This window comes from Paramormyrops kingsleyae, chromosome 11 (assembly GCF_048594095.1).
Source record: "Paramormyrops kingsleyae isolate MSU_618 chromosome 11, PKINGS_0.4, whole genome shotgun sequence".
In the NCBI taxonomy this organism is placed as follows: Eukaryota; Metazoa; Chordata; class Actinopteri; order Osteoglossiformes; family Mormyridae; genus Paramormyrops; species Paramormyrops kingsleyae.
In genome coordinates this window covers 8,449,138-8,468,584 of record NC_132807.1, presented here as the reverse complement: position 1 = coordinate 8,468,584, position 19,447 = coordinate 8,449,138, and the positions used below count along the sequence as shown (strand labels likewise).

The following is a 19,447-nucleotide window of genomic DNA, read 5'->3' as shown; positions in this document are numbered from 1 at the left end:
TGATTGATGTATTGAGTAAATAAACACACTAAATGATAAACACCTTCATGTCTGGGGGAATCTTTTAGGAACGTGAAGCGAAGAAAGTTTCTCTGCCCCCCCCCTTAAAAGAGGGGTGTGCGTATATATGTGTGCTTGCATGTGGAGGCGGGTGGGGGGTGTCTCTTTTTCCTCCAGATCGCCCAGAGTGCTTTATGTAAATGTTCGATTTTAATTATATCGGGAGGACGGCCCTGCTCACTACCCAATAAAAATGGGCCGAAGCTGACACCTGGCTATAAACGCAGGAGGGATTCCAAAGCCCTAATCAGAAACCTGTGGAAAAAAACACAAGACGCACATCTGTACAAGAGAGACGTCCCTGCGCAATGACTTCCAGTAAAATTGAGCTACCCGGGGAAGTTAAGACCGACGCCGCTGCGCTCAATGCGTCTCTCCATTCGATGCCCTCGCCCGTGTCCAATCCGGAGATAAAATATACTAAGGTTTGTGATTTCTTTAAAAAACAATTTTGAATTGAAATGGTTTTGTTTTATTGCATCTTTTCATTAATGTATCCATCTTCTTTAAATCCACTAATAATATTTAATCAAAATGAAATGAACAATTAAAATGGAAACAAATTCGAAAGTTTCGACAACCGAATTATCAATGAAAAATTAATTATTAATTGTATTATCTCAGATCAAGTGTAAAGTATGTGATATTTCTCATAAAGTTATGCAATGTTCATCATAAAATGTCAAGAATCCTTCAATTGCGGATCATTCGTTTAAGGTTTATTTGCAGGTTCGTAGGATTTGGTTGTAATTTTCCAGGCTGTTAATATATCCGATGAATAGGATATTCATTGTCATTTTACGTAAGTAACGGATATAAGAGGAAATACATACATAACACTGTGACTCTGAATATGGAATCGCTGTAACACACCAGAATGTAGAAAAATCAACACAAATAAGCAGTTTTAGAAACTAGCAGAAAGAGCACGGCTCATTTATGTGATTTTTCATTTATATTTGATAATTAGATTAAAAGATAAAAGGTAACATTTTAAAACCTTAAAATGAGAGAGTCATTTCTCGTAAAGTTTTGTGGTATACAGTAGGTAATCACTGTAAGCGGTCCAATTTGTAAGTAATCGAGAGTCCAAAGCTTTAATACAAGTCGGGAAAACACACACACGCACACAGGTTGACTCTCGAGGATGCATTAGTGGAAACAATTTAATGACTATTCACAAAAGTCTAAATTGAAGTAAACTGTATAGTGACGCAGTGCTCCGGATCTGGGCAGGTGTCGGCTGCTGTCCGCGGCCTGCGAGCGAGGCTCTCGCTAACAGAAACCACGCACAAATCCGCAAAACCTATATATCAATTAATATATTATTTTAACATCCAATGTATGTAATTTAATTTTGTGTTTAATTAGTTACCAGTTGCAATAACTGGTTAGTCGTAAATTACGTTTTAATTTTGAATACATTGAAGAATCATTAATATATTATGATTGTTCTTTTAATCGAAAACCATGCAGTTTTCGTGCTCGACGTGCTCACAGATCCTACAACTGAAGCATACACGTGGTGTATTTAAATTTATACGTTAAGGAATAAAAATTATAGCAAAATGAAGTTTATGTCTTGGCGAGTGTCTCCTACTGCAACGTTATTTTATTTTTCCTGATTCGCCTTGTAGTACAGTCATGAAGGAAGAGGGCACTGACATGAGAGGTGTGTCAGTAATACTGTATGTAGTGCGTTCACAAAGCTCACCAGCACCGCTGTAAAAGTGTCGTGCGTTTAGCAGAACACAGAGCACGCAAGAACATCAGAAATGCTGCAGACTGCAGAGTCCAATCAGTCCAACCCATCAACTGTGTATTTTAACTTTTGAATCAAACCTCCTCTGCAAAGACACACTTTCTTGTTCCTGATATTAAACTAAGTGAAGTAGCAGTCTGTGGCGCATATTCAACCGATTCAAACGCTTTTCAGGGTTGACGTGAATATTCTCACTGAAATTTCCCCTGCATGTCCCCTGCTCGCCCCCTCCCCAAAAACTCCTTAGTTTTACTGTGTAATTGGAGAAAAACAAAAAAAAATTTGACCCACGGTGCTGTGGGGACAGTCATCATTTGAAGGGGAACCTGAAGAGAAAAGTGGGAGAGAGAATAAACTCACAGGAATTTGGGGGGAATCTACTGTCTTCTTCATGGGGGAGGGGGGGGGGGGGGCTGTGATTTATGGGATGTCCAGGCAGCCTGACTCCTGCTCTCGCCCTTTTAGGGTGTGCACTGTCTGTAATGGAGCAGCATGCAGCAAGCTATGAGGATGCCGGGGGTGGGGAGGGGGGGCGTGTGTGCGTGCGTGCGTGTGCGAGTGCGTGCGCGCGTGCGTGTGCGAGTGCGCGTGCGGCACACAGCCCGCCAAGCTACGCACAAGTGGCGTGTGTAAAAGGCATTTTTTTAAAATGTTATTGCTCTGATGAAAGTATGACTTATGGGTAGATATAAGAGGGTGCGCTGTTTGGCTGAGGTCTGCGGACATGGGTCTGCTGCGGTTTATGCTTCCCTTTGCTCTACGCCTTTGCGGGCCCCTGTTTTAGCAGGAAGACGTACTTCATTATTCTGAATTTGACGCCAGCTTGTTTTTTTGCACGGCATCTACACTAGCGATTAAGTGTGAGCTCTTTTCCCACACATGCCCCGTGCGGCGCACCTTGAACATTCAAAATGGCCTACAGTACTTTCCATGCATTTCCAAGGAACAGCAGAAGGTGTCACTCAGCGTCACACTCAACTTTGATTCAATGTGTCATTCTCTCATGGTCGGATGCTTGCAGCTATGGAGGTTGGTCTGTAAGGAAAGTCACCTCCAGCTGTTTGTTTTAAGAGCTGTTTGGGGAGCTCTCAGCACAGTGAACCTGGAATTAAAACATTTAGCTTGACTAGTCCCCGAAGGCGAGTGGTAGAGCTTATGGAGGTCCCAACGAAGGAGCTCGGTCGACGGGGGTGATAACCTCACAGAGGAAGGCATAAATTAGCCCCCGCTGATGGAACCTCATTGATGTTTTTCACTTTTTTTTTTTACAGCTAGGAGGGAGAGGGGAGACGAGAGGCAGCTGGTCATTAGCCTCTGCCTGAGAAAGGCGTCTCTCAGGGTACCACAGTGTCCGGTCATTTTTGCTCAGACCAGAATGCATTTACTGTCAGTCCAAGACAATGTTTAAAGCTATTTTTCTCGGGGAATCAGTGTATATTTGCTCAGACAAAAAAAAAAACACAATTTAGCATTAGAACATATTAAATTTAATAGTAACAATAAAAACTAACAAGAATTTCTTCTGTTCTCCAAAAAGTCACTGTTATCTTGTTTGATAACTAGGAGAACAGCGCTTCAGTTCCCAAACCTCCCCTCAGGGGTTCCCCAGCCATTCCATGTGTTTGTTAAATCCGACCACCAGCTAAATTAATTAAATTATTTAAATGAGTCAAAGAGCTGTTGATTATCTGAACGTGGTATGCTACACTGTCAGAGAAAGGAGTAACAATTTGTACCTTTGCTTGTCACTGGGGCTGCACCCTCAAGGGAAAATGTACCTTTTGAGGTACAGAAATGTAACTATGAGGAACATTTTTGTACCATTGGGGTACATTAACGTTGTTTGTATCTTGGGGTTGTTCCTCAGTGTCCATTTCTGTTCCTAAAATTAAAAGTATATGTAACCTACGGCTAGGGTACAATCGGCAGATCCTTGAGCGTACAGCCCCAGTGACAAGGGGGCTGTAGAAACCGGTCCTCCTTTTTCTGACAGTGTAGCAGTCAAGTCAGAAAATACATGAGTGTATTGGATGGTCGCTGCAAATACTGGGGTGATTTTAGGAGAGGTTTTGAAATGGCTAAACTGGCACATTTTGACAGGCATAATAACATGGTGTTACACCAACATGATTATCATTTAAACATCATTTCTTTGATTGCCTAAGACTGCTGCACAGTACTGTAGGTACAAGGACATGTCTGTTTAATATCTCATTTGTCGTTATGGTTACATCTCTCTGAACTGCTGGCCTTTTGTATGGTATTTCTATGACTTCTTTTGCAGAGTAAAACTGCAGCTTATTTACTGTGGTATTCCTGCAGAGAGCTGTACGCCACTCTAGTTTTTGGTAGGGTATGCAGCCAGAATGCCAGGAAGTAAATATTTACTCAATTAATTTACATTTTTAAATAAAAGAATATTGTTTATATTTAGGAAAATACAAACAATGTTTTCTGCAATAGTTGCATTCTGCAGAGGAATATGAATTTTTGGCTAAACTCAGAAGGGTTCTTGGGTTTCACATACGGACTTTACTGAAAACTGCAGCTTAATGTGAACACTGTACAGTGCTGCCTGAAGCTGGTCTAATTTATTTTGTATAAGATCATTGCAGTGGGCGCGCAGTTGGCCAGCTCTCAGTAACTTTATGATGAGGCAGCCTCCTTGCTGGAAGCCTGTTGTAGCCTGACAGAGCACAGAGGCTGCCGCCAGCCGCTAATATATGGTCCTGTGAGGGTCATTGGCCTCGCGAGAATCTGACCCGCGCTGAATTGGAATTCCCGGCTTCAAAACAGTGTCCACACTGCCATCGAGATCAAATAGATTTGAACGCAGGGGATGCTTCAAGCTGAGTGATTTACCAGTCCCTGCACGGCCCAGGGAGAGAAAACAGTGACTCGGTTGAGACTCGTCTTCCGCACACGTACACCGGGCTCATGGGGGAGTCAGAGCACGTCTGTTCTTATTGCCGCATGATGGTCCCTCATGTCTGTAGCCCCTTTTCATTTTGAAGTGACCTGTTTTGAAAAGCAGGATTAAGGCAATAAATCACAATGTTTAATGACGGTTGGAAGTTCCTGTCATCATGGAAGAGCACGATCGCTGTGGTCCGGCTCCTTACCCGGCCCGGCCGTTTGATGTGTGCTCTACTTACATTTAAGTGTTCGCATGTTACAGATATTCGATAATTTTCTTTGAATTTGAAAATGGTTATCTTGATCTAAGAGCCTGACTGCATGACTAACAGTTTGAGTAAAATCCTGGACAAATATCAATAGAAATTTGCTTTTGAGTTGTGCAACGCGATTGTGCATCGGCCCACTGCCAGCAGAATATTACCAAGCTCGTACCGTGGAAGTATGCGCCTGACTTGCTCCGTCGAGGGAATACTGCAGCAATTTACGATCATTTCAGCCTGTTATGATTTCAGGCTGCAGGGACTAGTACTGTACACTCAGGCACACACAGGCACGCAAACCTAAATCTCCATTGTGCCCTCCATTGTACATTGGATGGGATCTCCATAAAGCTGATTATCTCCAGGTATCCTAGAGAGAGAAAAAGCCTCACAGCACTAGTCCTTTGGTGGTGGACATGTCCAAGCTCCCTAATTGGCCCGGCTAATTAACCTGCTAATCTTCTGGTCCCGTAAACAAAACCTCACTTGGATAGCTTTTATGTCACTGGCCCCCAGGACTTATTTCTCCCCTGAATGTAGCTGGGCAAGTGATTCGCAAGTGAAAGGCAAGACGGCTGTCTGGGGCTCTTACGCCATTAGCAGAGAAGGACACATTTATTTTGGATGATCAGAGGGCATTCAGTCGTGATCAGAGAGTTTTTGTGCCCCTTCAAAATACCCACCCCCCCCACCCTACCACATCTTCACCTAGTCCCCCTCCTCCTCCCCCTTCAGGATGACTGGGCCTTAGGGTCGATGCACGCTCAGTGTGTGTTCATGGTGTGTGTGTGTGTGGGGGGGGGGGGGGGGCAGGGGGTCGTACTCACCCGCTAATTTGGTAGAAGAGGCTCTCGCTTTTCCTTTCACGGGATGCATATTTATTTGAGCGTCCCGTGAGTGACAGTATGTCAATTTACCCCGATGGCTTTGGCCCCTTGGAAGCGCTTGGAACAAATGTGCTGTGCTGAGACAAAGTATGGGTGGTTTCTGAATATTTTTTTTTTATGTAAGAGGGGACTGTGCAGCTTTCGTGGAAGTAAGATAAGAGAAAGAGAGAGAGAGAGAGAGAGAGAGAGAGAGAGAGAAGCCAGGAGAGTTTCCTCGGCCAAACAAACCCAGGAGTGCTGAAGCATTCGGTGGCTGGGCGGCCGCACAAATGGGAACAGTTAGAGGTTTGTTGTGTCAGACTGACATGCTGTCAAATAATGAAAAAAACATGGGGTCTGGGGCCCGGGGCCGATTTGTCCTTCCTCCTCTTATTTGTTACAGTAATAATTATAAATGCCCTGAAATGGGGAGATATGAGATTAGTGAGCAGGTGCCTAGAGTCTACTGTCAAGCCGTGTGCGTTTTTGTAATTATTACATTCTAGGGGACCAGATCGATTAAAAACCTGTAACTTTTTACCTTGAGAGGATGTTGGTTCACTCCCCACAAGAATAACCTCAATTTAAAAAAAAAAATCTGTGGATGCAAACAAAAAACTAAAAATGCCAAAAGTCTTGTATTTTGTTTGGTTACCTATGGTTAAGGTTATTAGGATTATGCCGATAGAAATGAATGAATGAACGGTCCCCACAAAGATATGAATGCAAGCAGATGTGTGTTTGTGTGTGTGTAACTGTCCCGTATTTTTAATGTTTTTCATTTTTGTGGGGTCTTTGTTGTAATAAATAATTCTTTAACATAACTGAAAAGGCATATATATTTCATTAAGAAATGGATGGATGGATGGATTATAATTTTGTCATTTAAAGCAGAAATTTGTTGAAACGCATTTCTTTGTATTTCGTTCTAGGTCTCATACATATTGTGTTATATTATAGTGTTGGTTGTGCTGTCTCTGTTTCCTCTGTTTTGGTGGAGACAGTCTGTTTACTAAGGATTTGCTGGATATTTTTGCATCATATGATCTGTGCCGTGGTGCTTGCGCCCTAACAGACCTGCTGCTCTCTGCTGTTCCTCAGCCTTCCCCATTCTGCTCATACCCCAGTATGAGTTCCCAGTAAGTGCGGAACGCTCACAGCTGTCTCAGGGCTGACTTACTGTCAGTCCTAACGCCCCACGATTTGGAGTAGTGGGGTCGGCCTCTTTGATGCCAAGTGGTTTTCATGTTTACAAAACAGCGGGTGGTCGGGAAGATGCTAATTCCTGCATCGTAAACAGAAACCAAATAATCGTCTGTTACGACAGCCATACATTTGTTTTGCTTACGGTCGATTGGTAGTGACGGCAGTCTTGCAAAGTTTATTAACATCTGGGAAACCAAATTTTGGAGTGAAACGTACAGACCTGGCAGCCCACATAATCTGGCGAGTCACCTGTACCTAAACACTAAGGAGACCGGCATCTCCCCCTGCATAAAATTTCCCCCTGCAGTTCAGCTGAGTGAGGTAGCACCTAGTAAACCACAGTGTCATGTTAGATGGTGGGTCTCCCACAGTTTAAGCCAAAAAACTACCTAGGGTGTGCGTGTGACAGAAATTGGGATGCAAAGCTGGATAATCGGCAGGCAAATTTTTAGCAGCCGTTCTTGTAATAATCTGATGTGCTGTGCAGTTGCTTCCATTTACACCTAAATCCAGGTGGGTCAAGCTTAGCGTACTAAACACCATAATGTTTGCATTCTTCTATTCACTGTCGGGCCTTCAAGAGTCTCTCCTTGGTTAAGACTGCAGTAGACCCCTGATATATTGTAAAGTATATTTCTGCGGCCTGAAGAGTTCTCCCCTCTGTTTCATCATGTCACTGGCACTTTTATGAAGTGCCTTTAATGAGCTTGGTTAAGTGAGTGACTGCTGGAGACCACAGACAGCCAGGCAGGGAGGCTGGGGAAGGCAACTGGGTAGCTTTGTACCTGCTGTTAATGTGAATCCACAGGATATATGGAGTGAGGCTGGTATCTCCCATTATCTAGAAGCTGGCTCTTACCTTGAATTGTGGGAGTATTTATCTTAGCGGGATTCCAGGCCGTGCCTCTGCTGTTAGCAGGAATGGTGGCTGTCTGATTCCTGATAGCAGGAAGAGGGATTGGGTACCTGCCGTAAGTGGGCAGCGTGGCCGTGAACGTGCCATTAGCAGCAGACGCGCCCGTCCATCTCCCGTCAAGGGGACGTGGGTGAGGCGATGCAGACTAATTAGGGAGGAATCTGATCCCACGTGGCGGGAGTGTCTGCAGAATGGTACCGGTTGATACAGAACCCTCCCCCCCCCCCAGTCTTTCTGCAGCGAGTTATTTATGTGAGGTTTTCCCTGTGAACTGGTCAACTGGTGGAGAGCAGCCCAGCTGGGAAGGATGGCGAGGGTGAGCTTTGAATCCATTCCAGAGCGACGGGCACTTCAGACCTGCTCTAAAGTAAATACTTTATAGTTTACTGCCAATTAAATTGTATTTAAGACTCTAGGTTTACAGTCATAAATATGCGTAGGGGTAAGTGAGGTTTAGGCCAGAGGGGCACTTGAACCCTGTTGTAAGATAGGCTTTCAGAGTATCTTTATCCATCCACAAATAAAGTCCCGTAACAGCAAATGTATATAGAAAGGGGTTTCAGTGAGCAGATGTGATCCAAACAATCATCCATCAGGCAGACTGACAGCCATTAAAAACAGTGTCTGTTGGACCCGAGTCAGCGGGACCCGAACGTCATCAAAGGCCGGGGAATGGTTCCACCCTGCCACTCTACTCTGACATCAAATACTTGGTGTATCGCATCACATATTAACTTTCTGGGAAGCAGGAATGAACCAGAAAACGGCAATTCCAGCGCCGAGTGTGAAAGAACGCAGCAGTAAGGAATATGTTAGTTCATGCTGGTCTCTGCAGTGCGAACATGTTTCTTCTTTTTTGTAGTATGTGTTTGCATTTCCCCTCTGGGGCCCTGGAATCTGAGGATGCCATTAAACGGGCCGCTTGCATCGAAGCAAAATTCTTCGTGAAACGTTCCTCAGATCTTGTTTGTCCTGGGGAGGGGTGGGGGTCTCCATGAGTGTGGGCTCTGCTAAGGGGTTTTTTTTTTTCTCTGTTCACCCAACTGGTCACTGTCAGACTTTGCAGAGGCTTCAGCACCAGGGCGATCAGAAGCAGCAGCTGCACAAATGAGTTGTTTGTAAATGCCATTAGCTTTTAGATAATTATTGTATACTATGGTAGTTCTGACTAAACTAGCCGTGCACAATAATTAATTACTTGTTTTGCAAGACAGATTACTTTTTCGCTGGTACATGCAGAGTCAAATGAGAAAATGAAGGACTTCTACAAGCCCTGGTGAACTTTCTCCTGTAGCCTGTGATCTCTGATTGGTCGCCGGTGTTCTTTTCTGTGCTATTCCTGAGGATGATACAGTGAGTATGATGTATGATTTTGAGAGGAAACTAAATAAATACAACTAATCAAGCATGAGTGGACATTAATGATGAAAATATGCTTAGGGAGCTGAGTAACGTTGTGGGTTTCTACAGTATTTTTGTCTTGGAGCCTCAGCAGAAGAACAAAAAAAGCAAACTATTCCTGCTTGCATTTTTGAGCAACAGAATGAGAAGATCTTGGTTATTTTAAGTGGAAAAAAGTTAGAAAGGGAATTTAGCGTTTGGTATGAACAGCAGCCATGCCTGAGTGAGGATGAGTGGATGCCAGCTCCTGATTCTGATCACCATCTAGCTCCAGGGATCACAGGTGTGTCATTATAATGAACCAGACCATCAGGTATGGAAAAGAAATCTCATCTGCCTTGGGTCTGTCTGTGTGGTGAATCCTGACAGCTGTGTGTCCCCCTTGCAGATCTTCATTAATAATGAGTGGCAGAACTCGGTCAGCGGAAAGTTCTTCCCTGTGTACAACCCTTCCAATGGGGAGAAGATCTGTGAAGTTCAGGAGGCAGACAAGGTTGGTTTTAGGACCTAGATCCTTATAAAACAGATGTTGTTTTTTTCTATATAAAGGTAAACTGTTATCCCAGAGCTGTGGACAGTGCCCCGCATGATGTGATGGTAAAGGGGCTATGATGTTCTGTGTCTCTCCTGTACAATGCCACACATGCTGTGCTTTCTACAGCATCGAGCCTGGCGCCCATTCCTAAGGGCCTGTCCAAGTGTGTGAATGGCCAAAAAGTAAGGAGGCCAACAGGAAGTAGAGTTTAGTCTAATGTGGTTGGGCAGGCAAGCCATTCTGAATCACCACCCTGATCTGTGCCTCTGTGTGGAAACTCTGTACGGCTGACAGAGATCAAAGTAATTCTATCAGTCAACAGAACAGCCTGATTGGATGCTGTCACGCTTAGCGAGCATGAGCCAGAGGCGTGAGGTTCACTCTGTTTGCATCCCCGCTCCCCAAGGCGGACGTGGACAAGGCCGTGCAGGCTGCCCGCCTGGCCTTTTCCCTGGGCTCCGTGTGGCGCAGGATGGACGCTTCAGAACGTGGAAGGCTGCTCTCCAAGCTGGCTGACCTGGTGGAGAGGGACAGGTCCTACCTGGCGGTGAGTGGGCTGCAGCCTTCCTCGCTATCAGTTCACGCATCCCTCATGCAAATCTGAGAAGATTTAGATGATTTTTCATGATTTAAATGATTAAATGATTTGATCATTATTCAGGCTCTTCTACAACTGATTTTTGATTTTTAACATTTTATTCATAGATTCATAATGAACTACAAACATCTGAGTTGTGTAAACAGCAGATTTAAAATGTGACATGAAATTATGTCACGGTTAATGTTATGTGATGTGCTTCAGTTCACTTTCCTGTCAATTTAAGAAATGGGCATATGAAGCAACTGCATGCTTTACACGTTTAAAACATGAAGCAAATGCTGAATGTAGAAGTCTTAGTATGAAGTGATATAACTGAGCAATATGTTTGCCTGGATCCATAAGTCATTCTTTATCCACTTTGGATAAGTAGGAGCAGAAACAGCAGACTCTCCCCTGGGTCACTGCAGGCTCATAATTCCGTGTCCTTTAATATGGCATCATTTTCAAGGACGGAATCACTTGCTCCTGATAACTCCAGCTTCACTCGTTACCCACCTTTGCAGACACTGGAGTCCATGGACAGCGGGAAGCCGTTTCTTTCTGCCTTCTATGTGGACCTTCTAGGAACCATTAAGACCCTGAGATACTTTGCTGGTTGGGCTGACAAGATCCATGGATTAACCATCCCGATGGGTAAGTCCAAGGGTTTGGCTGCTGAATTTGGCCGTCATCTTGATGGCCTTCTGGTAATTCTGGACAGTCTTACTATTATGAAGAGGTGCTTGATGGTCAAACGCACCTTGACTCTGATCCAGAGTGAAGCTGTTGGGTTGATGGCACCCAGCTGCCTGGCATATCCTAGCGAAGATATTCAAGACCAAATCCGGGAGGCATAGAGCTCAGGGCATCATTTTGACTGCGTGTTACAACTTTTTGGAAAGATTTTGAAATCGCCCCATCTGAGGTCTGAACTGGCAGTCAAACCCAGTGAAGCTCATTGCCCTACTGGTACCAGCACTTTTCCCAAGAGAATCCCCATTAACAGTCCATATGATCACTCTGCAATACCAGAGAAATGGGAATGACATTGTCCCTATCACGGTTACCCTTCAGTCATTTGCTACTATACAACTTCAAATCCATCTCCCGTACTCAAGTCCAATTTACAGTTGATTGCTGGTCATCTTTATGGAGATCGGCTTTCAAAGCTCCTGGGACTTTGAGCTGGTTTTTTATTATGCACTAAGGGGAAATAAATATGACCAACAAACTATTGCATCGGTCTGATCTCTCCCATGCAAGTGCCATAGATCTACCCTGAAGTAGCCCCCCCCCCCATTTTCTTTTCATGTACTGCCAAGCTCAACTGGAGCCCTGAATGATAGCGATCCCGGTCTCTCCCCCACATTCTCTGCAGATGGGGATTATTTTTCATTCACCAGGACCGAGCCCATCGGCGTGTGTGGACAGATCATCCCAGTGAGTATCTGGCAGGCCGCTTTTTGTTCAAATCAAATAAAATGCCGCTCTCACAGCTGCGTGGTTTTTCCGGGGAAAACAGGGAAGTGGGTGGGAAAAGGTTGGGGGGGGGGGAGGTGACTGCGGACGAGGGAGATTGTTGGTGGTCCCAGCCTGGGGACTGTGTGACGTGTTTGCCGGTCACTGTATGTTTGGGCAGGCAGACCGAGTCAGAAAGCTGCCCAGAATGTAGCTCGTGTAGTCCGCAGGGTGGAGGGACGGGGCCTTGGCTGCCCCGGGCTCGAGATGGGGGGAGGACAATGGTCAGAACATTCCGGAAAGGATGACAAAACACTGCAAGCACCATGCTGTGTGAACGTACTGAAAGCCAGTAAAGTGAGAAAGAATTGCCAGCATGGGACAATGTATTTCTGTGTGTGTGACAGAGGGGACACTGAAAAAGCCCTTGGAATGAGATTACGTGTATGACAAGAAAAGGCAGCATCTCCCTGTGTATAATGTTTCTTAAACCAAGTATCTCTCTTCTAACAGCTCATCTCCCTTCTAAGACAGTTGCTCACAGACAACTTGAATATGTTCGGCACTTTGAGAAACTTGGAAAGCTCCATGGCAACTTTTGTTTAGTTAAATTGAAGCACATTTACTAATAGAGCTCTTTCTAGATGAGACGTGTTGAAGGTCATGGCGAATCGCATCCACTGTGGTGGCACCTGATAGTCTGAGAGTCAGAGATGAGTTTGTTTGTGTGATGCTGCGTTCATGTTTCCCTTGGGCTTGAAGCTAAGGTCAGCTTGGAGGGGGCCTTTGGGTCACACCAGTGCCATTCATTTTCCGCTCCAACTCCACTGACAGTAGGGACAGTAGAAAGCTGGTGGGGGGGCCAAACGGCCGTGCGACAGCGAGCGAGTTGGGGCCTTTCCATGTTTAGAAGCCGTCGAGTGTCTGTGTGTGTGCCAGCTGTGTGCCAACCCCCCCGTGCCCTCTGCCCTGTGTGTGCGCAGTGGAACTTCCCACTGCTGATGACAGCCTGGAAGCTGGCCCCCGCACTGTGCTGCGGGAACACCGTGGTGCTCAAGCCGGCCGAGCAGACTCCTCTCAGCTGCCTCTACATGGGGGCCCTCATCAAAGAGGTAACGTCCAGCCACCCTCGGCCGTTCAAACTGCTCACTTTTCCGGTCCTCCCCCCGGCCACCAGGAATATGGGCTGATCGTTGACAATCCCCCCACCCCCCACACACACGGCTTAGAAACCCATTTCCAAATTCTATCTGGACAGGCCGGGTTCCCGCCAGGAGTCGTCAACATCGTGCCGGGATTTGGGCCAACGGTGGGAGCCGCCATCGCGTCCCACATGGGCATCGACAAGGTGGCTTTTACGGGATCGACCAAGGTAACGGATCAAGGGGGGCGCTGGACGATAAAGCCCCACCTCTGCTCAGGGGGCGCGGGAGGCAGCTAGGGGTCACTGTGGTTCCCTCGCTCATCTGAGATGCTTAGAGGTTTATGTGCTGTGGGCCATTGGGCCTGTCATTAGTGCCCCCTGCTGGAGGCTCAGCTGCAAGCGGCCTGTCATTGGGCAGGACAGATCAGACCAGAGGAATGTTCTAGTGCTCTGTGTTGTTTGCTGGGTCTGGCGACAGGGACACCTCAGATTCTCCGTCAGGAGAGTGCAGGGTGGTCCATCACATATACTAAAGAAAAAACCATGCAGCGTGGCCACCACTCATGCAGGTTTGATCTGCCGATGCCCGCTGGCCACCGCTTGCTATCACACAGCCGGGGCGCCAGCCGCTCCCACTAGGGGCTCCTCATTCCCAGACGTCGCTCTCCCGTGGCTCCCTGGTGATAGTGTCACTGTGCTGTAACAAGCGGCACCACGCTGCTCCACCTGGTGATGCCCACTGGCAGCCTGGCAGGGGCAAGGTGGGCGGCTGGGAGCCGGACAGAGGGCCGAGGTCACGTGAAGTGCCAGTGGACCCAGAAGAAGGTGCTCCAGAGTCTCCCTTACATATCAACACAGCCCGTGCTGCCATCAAAGCGAGCTGCAGCAGAGTTTTAGGGTTGGGGGGGGAGGGGGGGTCCACGCCAAACAAATGTTTGACGACACAACAGCTGTTCTTCCACTTGTCTGTTTTCGGGCCCAGCAGGCTACCTGCTCCGGTCAGATTAATGCTCGCACCCATTTTGGCTAGAGACAGGCTGTAATGAACATTTGCTGGTTTGGTAGGGAGAACCTCCAGGTGCCACCCCCAGCTGGTAGGTAAGGGAATGGGGGGGCCTGCAGGCCAGCTTGGGGGAGACCCAAACCTTGCTAGTCTCTTTTTGTCATGAACATTAGGAAATGTCTCGTTTAGTCTGCTGGTGAGTTTCAGCACTCACTGCGCCGCCCGTCTGTTTATGGCACCTAAAACATCCTAAAATATCCACACAAAACGATTCGGTGGAAAAAACACAGAGAGCCGGAGATGCCACCTACATCATCTGTGGCCTTCGGAGGCGGATTGAACCAGAACCTTCTCTCTGCTGAGGCATCATATTTTCCGCTCCCTGCTGCCGGCCTGTTGGTGTAATGGATGTTTCGGATATGTGTTTGGCATCTTCCGGCTCCGGAAGAGCCCATAAGGGGGCCCCCCTGCCCGGCCACTGCCCCAATCCCACCCCAACCTGCTAACTTATTTAAATGGAAGCCACCTGAGCAATTTAGCATTCCGGTCTCCGGGATCCGGCCGGGCATCTCTGTGAGTCACACTGAGCCGCGTTTCCTTCCGCAGGTCGGCAAGCTGATCCAAGAAGCAGCTGGACGGAGCAATTTGAAGCGAGTGACGCTGGAACTCGGAGGAAAGAGCCCCAACATTATTTTCGCAGATGCGGACCGTAAGCCTGCGCCGCTCCGATGTCAACTTCCCCGCTCTCACGGGGGGGCTCTCAGGGAGCCGCCAAAAGTCTGCTAGCAATTTATCCGCTAAATTTATTTGCCTTTCTGAGCGGTAGGGTCTGAGGCGGTGGGCTTTGCGGATAGACGCAGACACCTGAGAAGCCACTTGTGAGTCTGGGACCGAGGTGGCGGCAGGCGTCCGGCTGACTGGCTCACCGGCGGCTTCTGCGGGCAGCGTACCAGCCTCCGTCCCGTGCATGTCTGGGCGCTACTGCGATCCCTAGCGGCTTATCCGAAGCGCAGCACCTTGCCCTCCACCGCATTCTGCAGCCACTCACGGGGGCCGTAATTCAAGCCCACTGGGGGCCGCCCTACCCGCCTCCACCCCAGGCGACTGGCCCATAAATCAGTGCACTCTGTTAGCCCCCCGCGTGCCATCAGAGGGGACCCGCCACACCCCCTGCCACCCGCCTGGGTCGGATATCAAACGCGCGAAGTGGAGAGCCGCGCGACCACGGGAAGCGGAAGAGCGTTAATGACTGCGGCATTTCATGCTGTCTGTGACAGCGAGGGTGACCACTGGGATGAAAGTGGGCAGTGGACACACTAGGACACTTGGGGGGGCTCGCGTTTTTGATATAGGGACGGTCAGCGGACATGTTTTCATTGCATTTCAGCTGTTTGACTTTGCAGTTATCTGCCAAGCATCTGGGTGGCCATGTTTAAGCAGCTCATATTCATTTTCACTTCACTTTTTCGTTATTTACGCCCATTTGCGAACCACTGTTAGCCACTTAGCAGAGCTAAGACTCGTACGACAGGAGCGGTGTGGTGAAGGCCCTGCTTCCTCCACAGTGGACGTGGCCGTGGAGCAGGCTCACCAGGGCGTCTTCTTCAACAACGGCCAGTGCTGCACCGCTGGCTCCCGCATCTACGTGGAGGAGCCCATCTACGAGGAGTTTGTGCGCAGGAGCGTGGAGCGAGCCAAGAAGAGGGTGGTGGGGAGCCCGTTTGACCCCAGCACCGAGCAGGGCCCCCAGGTCAACCCATCTGGCGGACATCCGAGGGGGAGGGAGTTGGGGAGGTTGGGGGGGCATCAGCCAAGCCCTTCTAGATTGCACATCGGAAGCTGAATTTAGCGGATGTGTGAAACGTTCTTGTGTATTTGTCACCATTTAAAAATGTTTTCCTTGTGAGGAAATGCATTTCTGAGCTTTGGCAGAATAAGGAGTTCATTCCAGTAAAGGGCCATTATCTCAGCACAGGAAGATCACACGCCCACAAGGGGCATCTAAGGAAAACACTCAGAACATACTTCATGATTTTTTTTAAATAAACGTACCATAGTAATTTTTCGATTCATATTCATGGAGATATTGAACGAGAGAGAATTGGCTTCCTTAAGGCTTCCATGGGGCCAGACTGGCACAAGTGCTGTCCGCTGCTGTCTCAGGCCCTGAATCACGCCCCTCTCCTCTGACTGCAGATCAGCAAGGAGCAGCAGAGCCGTGTCCTGGAGCTCATCCAGAGCGGGATCAGCGAGGGGGCCCGGCTGGAGTGCGGGGGCAAGGCCCTTGGCCTCAAAGGCTTCTTTGTGGAGCCCACTGTCTTCTCCAACGTCAGCGATGACATGTGCATCGCCAAGGAGGAGGTACACCATCTGCACTCCATCGCCTGCCACGACCAAGTGTGCGGTTTCACCAAGATCCAAACACGCCTTTCGTCTGTGTCCCCCCCACCACTGCAGATCTTCGGGCCTGTTCAGCAAATCATGAAGTTCAAGACCATGGAGGAGGTGATCGAGAGAGCCAACAACTCTGATTACGGCTTGACTGCCGGCGTGTTCACCAATGACATCAACAAGGCCATGACCGTGTCCACAGCCATGCAGGCCGGCACTGTCTGGTAAGGGGCCTCTTCAGGAGCCCACCCATTAGCATCGTTAGCATCATTAGCATCGCGGAGCAGCGCTATCAGCACCCAGCATCACACAATCATTTTTGTTGTTGCAATGTGCCTCGATCTCCTGTCCTATGAGTCTATCTGATATCTTCACTTTGGGGGATTTTTTCTATAGATGTCCTACTGCTCTGGGAATAGCGATGGCTTTCACTGTTGAGGCTGAATTTAATGTAATATGTTGTTTAAAGTCGGTTTGGCCCTAACATTTTTTCCTTGAAGTTTAGTTTATTTTGGTTGCAATAACTGTCAATTATCTGCCGCTTTTAAAAATCTTCTCTTAAGCTCCAGACATAAATGGCCGTGAGTCAGTATCACAGACGCTTTAAATACAGTCTGTAGTTACTGCCCATTTGAACGACTAACCAGAATCCTCAGATGGCACTAGGGTTAGGTAGCGGCTGCAGGCTGCAGGCTGTAACCACGACTGCTTCCTGTATCCTGCAGGATAAACTGCTTCAATGCCCTGAGCTCCCAGTGTCCGTTTGGAGGATTCAAGATGTCTGGAAATGGGCGGGAAATGTAAGTCCACCACACTGGTGTGTCTGGTCCAGCGATGTCGACGTAGACCCTCAGGTCTAGGTCTCTCACATCATAGTGTTAAATTGTTTTATGTGTTTTCGTAGTTGTATTATATTTCATAGAGTGATGTAGTTCTTTAAATGGAAGTTCGAGTAAGAATTTAAATTCGATTTCAGAGACTCTGTGCATGTGTAAGGCATGGGGGCCCCAGCCTGTAATCTATACACTTGGCCCCCCAGTCGTGTTTAATGTGGAATCACCCAGGCCTGCAATGCCACACTGTTGGCATGTCGTGTCCCAGGGCAAGTTGTGCAGCCGTCATTGGAGGATTGTGGTGCCATGTGCCTTTCAGCATCACGTCTTAACGAGCATGTGTGTGTGTGTGTGTGTGTGTGTGTGTGTGTCCACCTTCCAGGGGCGAGTACGGACTGAGGGAGTACTCTGAGACCAAGACGGTGACCATGAAGCTTCCGGAGAAGAACTCCTAGGGCCTACGCCTCGTCAGGATGCTGGGCTCCTCGTTGTGTCCCCTAACCGTACTAAAAGCACTCAAGGGACCCGGTGGGGCCCCAGCTATCGCCCAACCCCAGCGCAACCGGCAGCCTCTCTCCCCTTTGCCTGTGACGACCCCCCCCCCCCCTCCCCCCATTCTCTCCTCGGCCCTTGCTGGATACTTACCGTCAGGGGTGAAGATGGGGACTGTGTGGCCGTGGTGAGCAGGTCCCTTACACCACTGTTTCTCAATCCAGTCCTTGGGGACCCCCAGATAGTCTGTGTTTTTCCTACCAGGAGCTGGGAGGGAGCAGGAACATGGAGCGTCTTGGGATACTCGAGGGCTAGGTTGTGAACACCTGCTTTACACGATGCATGTCCGCACACCCTCACTGTCACTGCCTCTTTGACACTCGGTAACCCGGTTACATAGAGCCTCACTGATCTTACCGCCATGACCACTGACCCCCCCCCCCAGCTAAAACGCAATGGGTCATCTTAGCGGTTAATTCCGATTGTGTGTTCCTCTTTTACTACTTAACACTGTATATCATGTTTTATTGATTTTTCTTTAATGTAAAAAACAAAATGGTTAGTCTAAAAATTTTACTCATCTGCTGAAAGAAATCAGTGCATTTTATACAAATGATCTAATGTTGATGTCCATTGTTTATACAACTATGTACTATGAAAATATAACTAAGATATAAATTGATTATAGATTTTTTCATTAAAAACTTTTTTCAAGATTTTGTATGTTGTGTTTGTCAAGTATGTCTGTGTGTTGATGAGTGTGCATGTGTGAGTGTATCTCTGTGTGTCTGGATTAGCTTCTGTGTGTCTGTGTGTGTGTCTTGGTGAGCGTGCAAGTGTGTGTGTATCTGTGTGTGTATAAGCGTGTGTCTGTGTGTTTGTGTGTTGATGAGTGTGCATGTGTGAGTGTATCTCTGTGTGTCTGGATTAGCTTGTGAGTCTGTGTGTCTCGTTGAGCGTGCAGGTGTGTGTGTATCTCTGTGTGTCTGTATAAGCTTGTGTGTCTGTGTGTTTGTGTGTTGGTGAGCGTGCATGTGTGTATATCTCTGTGTGTCTGTATAAGCTTGTGTGTCTGTGTGTTTGTGTGTTGGTGAGCGTGCATGTGTGTGTGTCTCTCTGTGTGTCTGTATAAGCTTGTGTGTCTGTGTGTTTGTGTGTTGGTGAGCGTGCATGTGTGTATATCTCTGTGTGTCTGTATAAGCTTGTGTGTCTGTGTGTTTGTGTGTTGGTGAGCGTGCATGTGTGTATATCTCTGTGTGTCTGTATAAGCTTGTGTGTCTGTGTGTTTGTGTGTTGGTGAGCGTGCATGTGTGTATATCTCTGTGTGTCTGTATAAGCTTGTGTGTCTGTGTGTTTGTGTGTTGGTGAGCGTGCATGTGTGTGTGTCTCTCTGTGTGTCTGTATAAGCTTGTGTGTCTGTGTGTTTGTGTGTTGGTGAGCGTGCATGTGTGTGTGTCTCTCTGTGTGTCTGTATAAGCTTGTGTGTCTGTGTGTTTGTGTGTTGGTGAGCGTGCGTGTGTGTGTGTCTCTCTGTGTGTCTGTATAAGCTTGTGTGTCTGTGTGTTTGTGAACGTGCGTGTGTATGTGTATCACTGTGTCTCTGTATAAGCGTGTGTGCATG

The 19,447-nt window shown here is 47.5% G+C and overlaps 1 protein-coding gene across 1 annotated transcript; it reads left to right on the top strand.

Annotated features, from left to right (window-relative positions):
- Positions 1-179: 179 nt before the first annotated feature.
- aldh1a2 (aldehyde dehydrogenase 1 family, member A2) lies at positions 180-18,542 on the top strand. The gene is made up of 13 exons (XM_023814205.2): positions 180-485; positions 9,779-9,883; positions 10,332-10,472; positions 11,030-11,159; positions 11,884-11,945; positions 12,947-13,075; positions 13,222-13,335; positions 14,717-14,819; positions 15,676-15,860; positions 16,307-16,471; positions 16,568-16,725; positions 17,227-17,301; positions 17,717-18,542. Exons 1-13 carry the CDS (start codon positions 369-371, stop codon positions 17,787-17,789), a joined length of 1,557 nt encoding a protein of 518 aa, XP_023669973.1. The 5' UTR covers positions 180-368; the 3' UTR covers positions 17,790-18,542.
- The last annotated feature ends 905 nt before the right edge of the window (positions 18,543-19,447 follow it).